This window comes from Carettochelys insculpta, chromosome 2, assembly GCF_033958435.1.
Source record: "Carettochelys insculpta isolate YL-2023 chromosome 2, ASM3395843v1, whole genome shotgun sequence".
NCBI classification, from domain to species: domain Eukaryota; kingdom Metazoa; phylum Chordata; order Testudines; family Carettochelyidae; genus Carettochelys; species Carettochelys insculpta.
The window spans coordinates 3,370,823-3,383,042 of NC_134138.1; the positions used below are offsets into that span (position 1 = coordinate 3,370,823).

At 67.5% G+C, this 12,220-nt stretch overlaps 1 protein-coding gene across 1 annotated transcript; it reads right to left on the reverse strand.

Annotated features, from left to right (window-relative positions):
* Positions 1 to 344: 344 nt before the first annotated feature.
* LOC142008375 (tonsoku-like protein) lies at positions 345 to 11,516 on the reverse strand. The gene is made up of 23 exons (XM_074985561.1): positions 11,405 to 11,516; positions 10,699 to 10,828; positions 10,291 to 10,462; positions 10,002 to 10,116; positions 9,286 to 9,431; positions 8,884 to 9,036; positions 8,463 to 8,588; positions 7,514 to 7,715; positions 7,293 to 7,357; positions 7,029 to 7,118; positions 6,624 to 6,696; positions 6,326 to 6,489; positions 6,093 to 6,216; positions 5,266 to 6,008; positions 5,091 to 5,185; positions 4,659 to 4,815; positions 4,326 to 4,404; positions 3,426 to 3,727; positions 2,803 to 2,974; positions 2,116 to 2,288; positions 1,860 to 1,933; positions 1,112 to 1,245; positions 345 to 730 (listed from the first exon to the last, which is right to left on the reverse strand). The coding sequence occupies exons 1-23, from the start codon at positions 11,499 to 11,501 to the stop codon at positions 537 to 539; spliced, it is 3,780 nt and encodes a 1,259-aa protein (XP_074841662.1). The 5' UTR covers positions 11,502 to 11,516; the 3' UTR covers positions 345 to 536.
* Between the last annotated feature and the right edge of the window lie 704 nt (positions 11,517 to 12,220).

Below are 12,220 nucleotides of genomic sequence, written 5' to 3' on the forward strand. Positions count from 1 at the left end.
TGCTGCGCAGGTGTGACTGCAGCTGGTGAGACACCACAGGCTGGAAGCCAGCTCTCCGGGGACACTCTGGGACTTGCCACCCCTCTCTGTTAGCAGCACAGGCCCGGTAGCTCACTGCCTCCTGGGGACACAGCCGAGGCCTTGGTTCCAAAGCCCAGGGACCCCATGGGGCAGAGTCCTGCAGCGTTCTGGTGCTCGGAGCCCGAGGCAGACAGGCCCAGTTCCACAACAGCAGCTGGGGCCCTGCCTCCTTTGGTTACGACGGGACCAGCAGCTCCCTTCTCAGCTTGCACTGGTGCCAGGTGGGGGAAGCTGCAGGGCTCTGGGCCCCCAGAAAGAACAGGTTGTGCAGCAGCAGCAGCCAGGTCCTGCCCCTCCCCATGGGCCAGGCCTGAGTTCTGAGTGCAGAAAAGTCGCTGGCACAGGCCAGGCACCGTGCCTGGTTCCTCACGTCTGCCCAAGTTCCCTCTGCGAGCAGCCACAGCCCCAAGCAGGATGGGCCTCTTGTGTGCTCCAGCTGCGAGCGGTCGGGCACTTCAGATGCTCTTACAGAAGAGCTTGTGGTGCTGCGTGACTGTGCTCAGAGAGGTGCCCGGGGGGCCAAGCCAGGACTCACCCACGCCCCGCTGGTTGCTGCCGCTCAGCTGCCGGCTGCAGAGCCGCAGCTCACACACGTTGGCAGAGACCCGGGCCCACGTGGTGCTGTCCAATGGGCCTCGCACCCTGCAGCCTGCGGGAAGGAAACAGGCCGTTGTAGCCACTGTGGCGCACTGAGAATCCTGGACCCGGCCCAAGAGGGGACAGGCTGGGTGACCCCCCTTGTGCCCTTTCTATCAGCTGCAGCCCCCTCGCTACTCCAGTCCTGCCTCCTCTGCTCTGCTCTGCTCTGCACACCACTACGGAGAGAGAAGCAACTCGGCAGCGCCAGCCAGGCCGGGGGCTGTGCTGGATCAGGAGCAAAACTCCAGGGCTCACAGCCTGCCCCTGCCCCCTCAGGATCACCTCTCAGTCCCTCCAGCGAGGGAAGGGTGATGCTCCCCCGGCCCTGCCAGGTGCAGGGAAGCAGGACCCCTCCGCAACCCAGGGATCTTGGAGCCCTTCACCCCCTCACCTGCCAGGCTGAGGTATTGCAGCCCCTGGTGCCTCTCCCCCAGCGCTGACAGCAGCATCTGCAAGCCCCCGCTGGTAACCTCTGGGTTCGCAGACATCTCCAGGGAGATGAAAGTGGGACAAACCAGGAGGCACCTGGGACCAAGAGAGTCAAACAGCCCCATGCCTTTCGGCTCACCCACAATGCACTGCTGCCCCATGGCCCACCCACTCCCTGTGGGCTAGGTGTTAGATGTGCGGTGTGCTGGCACTGCAGCCTTGGAGCGAGACCCCCAGGGAGCACAAGGTGCGACGGGGAAGGGAGGCAGCTGGACAGGTGTACTGCCTGTGAAGTGCAGTAGTAGAACCAGCAGCTCCACCCGACCACCAATCCACGTACGCCCGGTTCTGTAGGCAGGTCCTGCCGCTCACCAGGCCTCCCACCCAAGGGCTTGTGGCTCAGACTCCCTTCCCGCTCCGTCTCTTTTTACGGGAGGGGGTTCACCTGGTGGCCCAGAAAAGCACAATGCAGGGACAGAAGGTGGCCAGTGGGCTAAAGGCGAACATGGCCACCTGACGTCTCACTCAGGCTCTCTTCCTACTATGTCCCCATGGGCTGGCTGCTGGGCCCAGCCACCCCACGGCTCCTACCCAGCAGATCACTCCGCATAGGACCCAGCTGGGTGAAGGTTGGTGTCACACACCCACCCCATTACCTTCTGCCCCACAGCAAAGCCCCTGGCCCAGGGACCCCAGCGCTGCCCCTTTACCTGGCCAGCTCTGCGACAGCCTCATCATTCAGGTGGTTCCCAGAGAGAGCCAGGTGGGTGAGCGCACATCCCTGCTGGAATGGAACGGGGGGGGCTGAGCCCAAAGCCACACACCACAGCTGAGCCAGTCAGGGCAGAGCCAGCTGCGTGAGAGGCCCACAGCCCCAGGACAAAAGGGGCTCCCCTGCCACTTGCAGAGCTCCTGCAACTCCTGCAGCCAGAGAAGGGTTACTGCAGGACCCCCTTGCACCCGTACCTGTGTTAGGCACCTGACCACCGGATCCACGAGAGGCTCGCCTAGGCGGGCCACCACCGAGCCAATCTCCAGCTGGCTGAGGGTGGCGTAGGGCAGACTCCTGAGCAGCAGCTGCAGGCCGCTGGAGCCCAGGGCATTGTGGGACAAAGCGAGGGTCTTCAGGTGCACAGCTCCTGGGCCAGGGGCATGCGGGAGAGACAGCGTGTTAAGAGTGAGCCAGCTGCCGTCTGGCCCGGGCAGATAAAGGAGGCTGGGAGCTTGGCGGAGGGGCTGTCCATAGCTGCCTAACTGGAAACTCAGGCACCCAACAGGCCTGCACTGGGAAAGAACGGCAGAGCAGGCTGCTGTGGGGCAGACCTGGCAGGGAACCCAGGGCGTGGTAGCTGTGGGGCAAGACTGAGGCAAGCCCAGGCCTGGGTAGCTGCGAGCTGTGGGGCAGAAGCTGGCAGAGAGCGGACAGGACAGCGGTCCGCATTCTTTCCATGAGTGGAACCATCCTCACCCCCAAGCTGTAGGCCCCGTCCCAGTGAATGGGGCCCTCCTGGCAGTGCCTCTGTGTCACAGGGGGGCCTAGCCTGTAGACCGTGGCGCTGGGGGAGGGGAGCCACAAGGGAGGGCACCACCTGTACCATGAGGCCACGCCTGCTGTGCCCCCACTCGGGGCTGGGGCAGTGCAGGGGCACTTACCTTTCAGGCTGTTGGCCAGCAGGAGGCGCTGGTGCTGCCCAAAAGCCTCAGAGAAGCCACAGGCCTGCAGCCGGAGCGTGGTCAGGACCGGGCAGGCTCGAACCAGGCAGGCCAGGGCCTCGCAGCTCTTGTCCCCTAGGGGGTTCAGGCTGAGGTCCAGCTCTTCCAGGCTCTGGAACAACAGGGGCGGAGGAGTCACCCCAACCTGCTGGGCTCTGCCCTGTGCCACCAGACAGCCGGGGCTGCACCCCCGCTGGGAGGACCACAGCGGCAGCCTCAGCCGCAGAGAAGGGACGGAGCAGCAGAGCCCCCCCCATGCTACAGGGACCCTCACAACCAGCCCCTCCCCAGAAGGACCTAGGAGCAGGCACCTTGGCACCAGCACGGCCACAGCTTACTCCTCCCTGATCCGGGGAGCCCCTGGTGTCCATCAGGGCAGCCCTGGCAGGAGCTCATCAGGGCCCTTTACACCAGCAGTGCCAGAGCCGTAGCCCAGAGCACCAGGATGGGCAGCTTGGGGGTCCCCGAACCTGCTTGTGTCTCTGGGGTTCAGGCGGAAGGCCGGGGCTCCTCCCACCTGCCTTTGAGGGGAAGGGAGGTGCTGGACACACCCACAAGCCAACCTGGAAGACCGCTTGGGAGGGCAGCCCTGCTGCCAGCGCGCGGAGCCCCTCAGCACCGAGCTGGTTGGCCGACAGGTCGAGGAGGGCCAGGCTGGGCATGGTGCCCAGCGTAGCCAGCAGCTCGGCAGCCAGGCCATCGTCCAGCCCCGTCCCAGCCAGCCGCAGCTGGCGGATGGAGCTGTGCAGCTTGAGGGCACGCAGGAGTGGGGTGAGGTGGGGTTGGTGCAAGGAGAGGCCACAGGTGCTGAACGAGGGGCCCGACTCCTGCAGCTCCATCATCTTCAGCAGAAGCCGGTGCTCGCCTGCAACAGGAGTCCATGAGGGAAGACCAGTCGCTGTGGGGCACCCAGACTGACGAGCTCCCAGCCAGCTGCTGCCTGGCTGGGGCTAGAGCCAAGCAGCCAGGGAGAGGGTGGGGGGCAGCCGCTACCGAGGACACCCTCCCCCTGCCCAGCACCACGTGGGGGGCAGCCGCGACCGGGGGCACCCTCCCCCCGCCCAGCACCACGTGGGGGGCAGCCGCGACCGGGGGCTCCTGACATTGCGCACCGTTCAGCGGATGCTGGACAGGTCTTCCCCTGGCATGTAGCACGGCCCTGGGGGTGCCAATCTGTCCACCCGAAGCCACATTCCACCTCTGTCCCCTTCCGTAGCTGGGCCAGTGACCCGGAGACTGAGGGACTTGCCCGAGGTCACACACGCAGACGGTGGCACAGCTGTGCCCAAGCCCCCTGGACCAGCCTTCCCACTGGAGCCCCTCCTGCCTGTCCCCCCCACGGGCCGGGTGGCACTCTCCCCAGCCGGCTGACCGCCCTGAGGCGCTACAAAACCCAGCGAGACCCTGTACATCCAACGGTTCCCACACGCAGGCAGGCAGCAGGGTCCGTGGCATCCCCTTACCCACGGCCAGGCTGCAACAGGCCTTGCGATACCGGTCGGCGAGCGGGGGCAGGTCCCAGGACTGCACCTCTGCCGACACCTGCAAGGCAGACGAGAGCCCTATGGGTAGGAAGGAAGGCCGGCTGGCTGGGCAGCACTGGCAGGCTCAAACACAAGGGGAAGGGCATCGCCAGTGAGGGGTGAAGCCAGACCTCCGAGCTCCCAGTCATCTGGGCCCTGCCGGTTGGTGCAGAGTCCACAGTGATGGGCCCCACCACGACCCTTCAGCGGCCTAAAGGGGGACCTGGTGGGCTCAGCCCTGGAAGCGCCAATCCTGGCTCGGGTGCCCCTCACCTCCTCGTTGCTTTGCAGGACGTCCACGATGAGATCCTGGGGAGCCAGCAGTGCCCCTTCCTTCTTGAGGGTGAGCTGGGGCAGCAGGCCACAGGCCTGGTAGTGGCGCTGGGCCGCCTGCTCTGCCAGCCACGCCACCGGGCATCTCTCGAGGCCACTGCAAGGGAAGGGAAGGGAAGGGAAGGGCTGAGCCAGAGCGCCCCACCAGAACCAGGCCCCCAGCCCGCCCTCCCAGGGTGGGGCAGGAACAGGGCAGCCCCCCCCAGTGGCAGAGGGGAATGGCCCTGTTACCCCAAGTCCCTGACCCCCTGGCGCTGCCTGGGAGCTGGACCCCTCCAAGGGTGCTGCTAATGTTGCCCCAGACCCGGCTGTGGGGGCAGGACTCCCGGGCTCTGGGCCATGCTGGGAGGAAGGATGCGAGGCGGCTCTCACCTGTGCGGCACGGGGATGAGGAAGATGTTGTCTTGGACCCGGACCCGCACTCGGATGGGGGGTGGCCGAGTCGGGGCTGCAGCCAGCAGTGGGGCCTGGGAACAGGAGAGGGGAGTCAAGACCCAAGAGACAGCCCAGGGGACTCCCTTGCTGTTGTGCACCCCCAGCACCTCACCTGTGGGGCCTCTCCACTGCCGTCTACGGGCCTCAGACCAGCGGCTGGCTCCGGAGCCACCAGGGCCTGGCCCCCGCGGGACCGACCCAGCGACGTCCTGTCCACTATCTGGGTGAGGCGGCTTTGCCGGGCCCTCCTCTTCTGGGGCAGAGCAGCTGGGAAGGGGGCTGCGCCGTCGCTCTCAGACCCACTGGTGCCCCCTGAGTCCGAGCCCGACTCCCCCGGGCGCCGGTGGCTCCTCTTGCGGGGCTCCCGGCTCGCCCCCAGGTCGTCCTCCAGCCAGTCATCCCCCACGTACTCCTCGGCTGGGATCAGGGCCGGCCTGGCAGAGGCCTCGGCCGGCACCGGCTCAGGGACCTGGCAGGACTGGGCACTGCCGACGCCACGGATGGCTGCTTCGTACTTGGCCTGCCCGGTGCCAGCGGGGGGCAGCCCAGGCTCTGCCCGCCCGAGGAACCCCAGCACCCGGCTCTCCTCCCCCGGCGCCCTCAGGCTCAGGAGCCGCTGCCTCTTCTTGACGGGCCGGAGCGGGGTCATGCACTCGTCCAGCTTGGCCCAGCACTCTGGCCCCTGCCCACCACGCTGGGTCAGGATCCTGCAGGGCGCAGTCGCCTTCGTGGAGGGGCCCCCACTCTGGGGCTGGGGGGCCACAGCTGAGTGGGGGGGTGTCAGCGGCTCAGAGAGCTCCGCATCAAACAGCTGGCTCTGCGGCACATCCTGTGGGGGCTGAGCCACCTCTGCTGCTGGGCGGGAGACAGGGAACCCCGTGAGTTGGGCCCAGCCCCCAAGAGATGCCCCCCCACAGCACCACTCCCACCCGGCCTCACCTCGCCCCACCACCGCCTCCTTGAGCAGCTGCTCCATGGCTCGGCAGCGCTGGCGTGTCTCCTGGTCCAGGTCCCGGCCGTACATCCTCACCCACTCCCGGAGGGTGCCCAGAGGGCTCAGGCCCTGCGGCGGATAAGATGGAGGGGCTGAGCCTCAGGGCCGCCCCCAGAAACCCCACAGCTGTGCAGGGGTGCCGAGCCCAGCGCCCGCCCACAGGCCGCTGCTCCCCCACCTTGGCGTTCCTCAGCACCGCCGACGCGCCCCTCTGGAGCAGCAGCTCGGCCACGTCGAAGTGGCCGCAATTGAGAGCGTCGTGCAGGGGGGTGATCCCCTCGCAGCCTGGGCCCCCGGGGTCATCGATGGAGGCACCACGCTCCAGCAGCAGCCGCACGATCTCTGGGCACAGGAGCCGGCAGTTACTGCTGGGTGGCAGCACCAGGGCCCCCTCCAGCCGGCCCCCATCACCCGTTCCAGCCCCTGCCGTCATCCGCCCCCCACACCGACACCCTCCCACCCTCCTCACCACTCACCCAGGTGCCCGTGGTTACAGACCTCGTGCAGCGGGGTCCAGCCGCAGTAATCCCGCGGGTTCAGGGGGTGGCCCTGCCCCCAGGAGGAAAGAGACATGAACAGGCATGAGGGTTACGTGGGGGCCAGGTGCCCTGCTGGGCTTCATGCCAACTCCCGCAGGATCTCCCCCTCCAGCTGCCCTCCCTGCGGGCCAGGCCGGGAAGCTGCCCCAGTGCCCAGCGCCTACCTGGCTCACTCCCACGTGCCCTGCAGGCAGGACACACTTGCTGAACGCGTCCCCTGCTGGGGGCTGTGAGGGCCAGAGCAGAGGGACACCGCGACCCCAGCCAGCCGCCCAGCTGCCCCCACGGGCCGACGGAAGGTACCCCAGGGCGCCCTGCCCGGGAACGAGGAGCGGCTCCCACCTGCTCCAGGAAGAAATGGACCCGGCGCAGGTTCCCGTCGATGCAGGCGCGGTGCAGCGGGGTCTCACCCCGGTCGTTGCGCCGGTTCCACTGCAGGGCACAGGGAGGGCGGAGGCGGGGTCAGCACTGCCCGGGGGCCCCAGATCAGAGCCAGCCCCCTCGGTCCCCCGCCCCGCACAGCGCCCCGGGATCCGGCCTCGCCGGCGCAGGAGCTGGAGCGACGGCCCCACGGGGCGAGGACGCTGCGCCCAGGCCCAGCCTCACCTTGGCGATCCTGCGGCGGCCAGGCACGCTCTTGCTGTAGCCGTCCAGGTCATCTTCCTCCCCGTCTGGAACGCACAGGCCTGAGTGAGGCACCCGGCTCCAATACAGCCCCCATCCTGCCAAAGGGGGGCCCACGCCAGGCAGACGCGCAGGGCTACAGCCTCACCCGGCCGGGACTCGGCTCCGGCTCCCTCCCCGTCCCCCACAGCCGGCCCACTCACCGCTCTCAGACAGCTCCAGGTCGCTCTCCTCCAGGGGCTCGCTGCTCTCCTCCTCCTCCTCCTCCTCCTCCTCCCCCCGGCTGTCCCTGGCGCTGCTCCAGCCCTGCGAGCGGCACAGGCCCTGAAGCCTGGCCAGCGTGTCGGGGGCCTCAGGGCGCCCCCACTTCTGCTGCAGGGGGTGAAGGTGCTGTAGGATTTGCCGCTGGGGGGGTGAAAGGATGGGCTGATCACCCTGCCCAGCCGCAGATGGGGTTGGGCGCTCCCAGGGCTGCTAGCCCAGGCCTTGTCAGCTGGGGGCGCTGGCCTTTAAGGCAGTCCCCAGGCCCCCCTCCAGGCCTGAAGGGGCCCTGCAGGGAGCAAGGCCAGGGCACTGACCATTGGAGCAGCTCCCAGGTCCCCCAGCCCCTGCCTAGCCCAGAAGGAGCAGCTCCCAGCACTGACCACTGGAGCAGCTGCCAGGCCCCCCAGCCTGGCCCAGCAGACAGGCTATGAGTGAGGGGAGGACGCTGGCTAGGCACTCTCGAGTCCAGCCCCAGCACCGCAGCTGCCCTGGGCGCCTTTCAGCTCCGAGCCCCGGCACCCCACGCCCTTCCCCTGCCTTTCTGCTGTGCTGGCGCAGGAGGAGCCGGGTGCAGCCTGGAATCCTGGGCGGAGTGAGGAGCTGGGCTCCCCGGCAGGTGAGCAGCACGGTCCCTCCCGGGCATGTGCCAACAAGGAGCAGAGCCTGGAAGCGGGAGGGGGCCAGAAACCAGCACTTTCGGCCACAGGCCCTAGCAGGGAGGTGTTGTGCGTAGGGCGGGGGGCTGGGAGGACTCCTGGGTGCCAGTCTCAGTTATCGCAGGCTCGGGGGACCCCGGGAGGGGCACTGCCAGCTGCCCAGCCTGAAGGGGGTGCTGCAGGCGAGCACTGGCATCCCCATTGGGCAGCAGCTTTGGGCCCGTCCCCTCACCTGCAGCCTGGGCTCCCCAGCCTGCTCCGCGCACCGGAGCGCGCTCTGAAAGCAGGGCTCCAGGGCCTCGTAGCCTTCGCCAGCCTCCTCCCTGGCCAGGGCGATGTTCAGCCAGGTCTTCCCCTCCTGGGGCACACAGACAATGGGATTAGCTTCCCCCCACCAGTCCAGCTCCACTGGCAGGGAGCCTACCCAGGGGCACGGGGTAAGTGACAAAGAGCAAGTCCTTTGCCATCCTGACTCTTACGCCTGCCCCACCCTCCTTCCCTGCTCCCGAGCTGTGGGGCCCAGCCAGGCCCTGCTTGCTAGCTGAGCTCCCCTCCCGCAACTCCCCAGAGCACGGCCAAGCCCAGCACGGGGTCCCCAGGCCCTGCAGGGTGAGACCGGCGGGCAGAAGGCAGAGCCCAGGCCGCCCCCTCACCTCCAGTGGGTTTCCTCGCCGCAGCGCCAGCTCCGTCTGGTAGTGCTGGACCGCCCGGCCGGGCTCCCTCAGGTCCGCAAAGGTGGTAGCCAGAGAGACGTGGATCACAGCCAGCTCCTGCTCAGGCTTCTGCAGGGACTCGGCGTAGCGCAGCTGCCAGAGACACCATCCACAGCATGCTGTGCCCGGGGTGGCCGCCCGCCCCCGCAGGGCTCACCCAGCCCCATCCCTGCTGCCTGCAGGAATCTGAGCGGGTGCCCCTGCCCTCGGGCCAGAGCTTGGCAGCACTTCGGCGGCTAGGAGGAAGCGGAACCAGCCCCTTACCATGCACGGAGCCCAGCCTCGAGGCAGCCTGGTCCTCCCCCAGCCCACAGGCCGAGAGCAGGGGCAGCCCTCACCCACCTGCCTCTGGTAGAACTCCACCGCCCGGCGATAGTCCCCATGCTTGGAGAACAGGTCCCCCAGCTGCTCACACAGGCCCAGGGCTGTCTGCAAGTCGCCGGGCACTGCCTCCTCCAGAGCCTCCTGCAGATGGCTGACCTTCATGGCTGGGGGAGAGGCCAGCAGTGTGAGTGGCACGCACCGGGGGTGGGCTGGTTTCTTCCCCCTAGAGGCTCAGGGCAGGTAGGGGAGCCACAGGTGAAGGGGTATGTGGGGACCAAGGTCCCCCTCACCCAACCCAGCCTGCAGGCCTCTGGGACAGTGAGCACCTGCCGAGCCCCCTTCGCTGCCCCCCTGGGCTGGTGCGGGGTCAGTGTCAAAGCACCGCCCTGTGGTGCCACTGGGGCTACGTCGGGGACGTGCCAGAAGCCCTGTCAGGAGTGGCCTGTGCAAGCGCGGCCCTGCACCCGAGAAGCCGCGGCACCTTTCCCTGGGCGTGCCTGTGACACGGGGGTGGGGGGGGCGGGCACCGCCCCAGGAGCCACAAGCCACACAGGGCTGTGAAGGGGAGGGGCTGCACTGAGAGCCAGAGGTGGAGAGCTCCCAGCCCCAGTCAGCCTGGGCTGAGCCCTGGGGAGTGACACCCAACCTCCTCCCGGCCAGCTGCACAGGCCACTGGGTCCCCTCAGCCCCCCCCCGCGCCGTGTCGCAGGGAGCCCCAACCCGAGCCCCCTCACCGTAACGCAGGTTCCTGCGGATGCTCTCGCGCTGCTGGGGCTGCTGGGAGCCCAGCACGTAGGCCTTCTTCAGCGAGCGCCTGGCGGCCACAAAGTCCCCCAGGCTGAGGAGCACCTGCAAGGCCCCAGGGCAGCAGGGTCAGCAAGGGGAGGGGCAGAGAGGTCCAACTACCAAAGGGTGCTGGCCTGGCGGGGGGGGAGGGGGCTGTCCCCTTGCTGGCCATGCTGGGTGGTCAGGCCCCAGGGGGAAGAGCTTGGGGGCCAAGTACGGGCTCCCCGCTGCCCTCACCTGGGCGATGCCGGCACAGCACTCACTCTCCATGCACTTCTCCTTCATGGTGTGGGCGCAGTCGCGTGCCCGCTCCAGGCAGCGCATGGCCTTGGAGTGCTGCCCCTCCCGCAGGTGGATGTGGCCCAGATTGAAGTAGGCCCGGTACAGGTCTTCACAGAGGTGAGTCTGCCTAGAGGGAGACGGGTCACCCGCAGGGTCGCCCGCCCATTCACGTCCTCAGGAAACCCCTGGGCCCTGTGCCCCCACCTGACACCCCCCAGCCACAGCACCAGCCGGTTTCCTGAGCCAAACGGCTGCAGCCACCAGCAGAGGGTGAACCCCAGGGAAACACAGGAGCTCTTCAGAGGGGCCTTCGGCCTATCAGCACCACCACCCGCCCCCCCCAGGGTGGGGCCAGGGCCTTACTCGGAGATGAAGATGCTCTTCTTGATGTACTGGCTGCACCTGGCCTGGTCCTTCATGCTGTCGTACACCAAGCCCAGGTTGAGGTAAAGCCGGGCCCTCATCTCACTCAGCTCCCGCTGCGGCACCTTCCCTGGGACAGCCAGAGCCAGCCCGTCACCCAGCCGGCTCCACAAGGCAGAAGCTCCAGGGCCAGAGAGGGGCTGGACAGGTCCTGGACCCCTCACCCTCCAGCTGGCCGAATGAGCTGAGCAAATTGTCTCCCAAGGGATGGGGTGGGAGTGCTGGGAGGTCCCTACGGAACAGTCTCGGGCCCGGTCCTGGCTGCCCTGCTGTGGAACCGAGAGGTCAGAAAAGGCTGGAGGTCCCTGAGTGCCCCTGCATATCCCACAATCCCGGCGGCGAGCCTAACTGGGCCTTACAAGCCAGCACGAGTAGATGGGAAGCCCGGATGAAAGCCTGAGAGCCTGCCCCTTCCTGGCCAGGCCAGGGAGTTCCGGCTTGGGGAGGGGATGGAGCTCAGGGACCAGGGACATCCCAGATGCAGGCTCTGGGGCAAGGACAAGGGGTAAAAGGTGGGGACTTAGACCGTCTGGTCAGACAGCCAAGGCAGAGGCCGACTGGTGACCCTCCCCAGGGCGCACCACATCCCAAGCTGATGGCTCCCCTCCCTAGCTCCGTGTCCCACAGCTCCCAGCCTGGCTCTCACCTTCCAGCTGCTCCTCCAAGATGGCCAGGCTCTTCATGAAGGCCTGCTCCGCCTCCCAGAGCGCCTCCCCGGCCTGGCCGCTCTCTGCCACGAACATGTAGGTGCGGCCAATGGTGGCCCAAGCCCTCTGCTGCTCAGTGTGGTCGGACACAGCGCAGGCCAGCTCCAGATGCTGGCGCTGGTGCTGATGGAGCAGGAGAACAAGAGGGCGCATGAGACCCCCCAAGCCCCATGGATCTGGGCTGGCTTTGAATTGGGCCCTGCAAGGTTGACAGCTCAGGGGTTACCACTATGTGCCCTAGTGTTCCCTTTTAAACCCCTCCAGCCATTCTGTCGCCCCTGCTCTGGCTTGCTGCCCCTCTCACCCCGTGGCCTTTGACAGGGCTGAATACTGGGAAAGTAGCTCTCAGCCCAGCTCCTGGGGAGCCCCAATCCCTGCAGCTGATTATCCCCCTCTCCCCCATTACCTTCAAAGCAGCTTCATAGTTCTCCAGCTCAGCCAGGCGCTCCCCAATCTTCCGGTGGGCCACGGCACAGCCGATAACATCCTCCACGCTCTCCAGGAGGCGCAGCTCCTCCTGGTGCTCCACCAGCGCCTCTCGGTACCGCCCTGCCGGGAGCAGAGAGACACTGGGGTGACGAGCGAGCCAGCTGGCTTCCCAAGGCACAGCAGGGGTCCCTGGGATGAGGCACACCCACTCCATCAGCTACAAGAGCAGCCAGAGTAACAAGCCCGGGGCGTAACCCCTCTTGGGGCTCAGAGCTGACATGCACCGGGGACTCAAGAGCACATCTCCTATGTTAACAACAACAAGT

Coding starts and splice junctions, on each gene's coding strand:
- LOC142008375 (XM_074985561.1), bottom strand. CDS start 11,501: ATGTTCGTGGCAGAGAGCGGCCAGGCCGGGGAGGCGCTCTGGGAGGCG. Junction 1,934..2,115: donor TGGTCAGGTGCCTAACACAG/GTACGGGTGCAA, acceptor GTTCCATTCCAG/CAGGGATGTGCGCTCACCCA. Junction 1,246..1,859: donor GCTGTCGCAGAGCTGGCCAG/GTAAAGGGGCAG, acceptor TCTTGGTCCCAG/GTGCCTCCTGGTTTGTCCCA.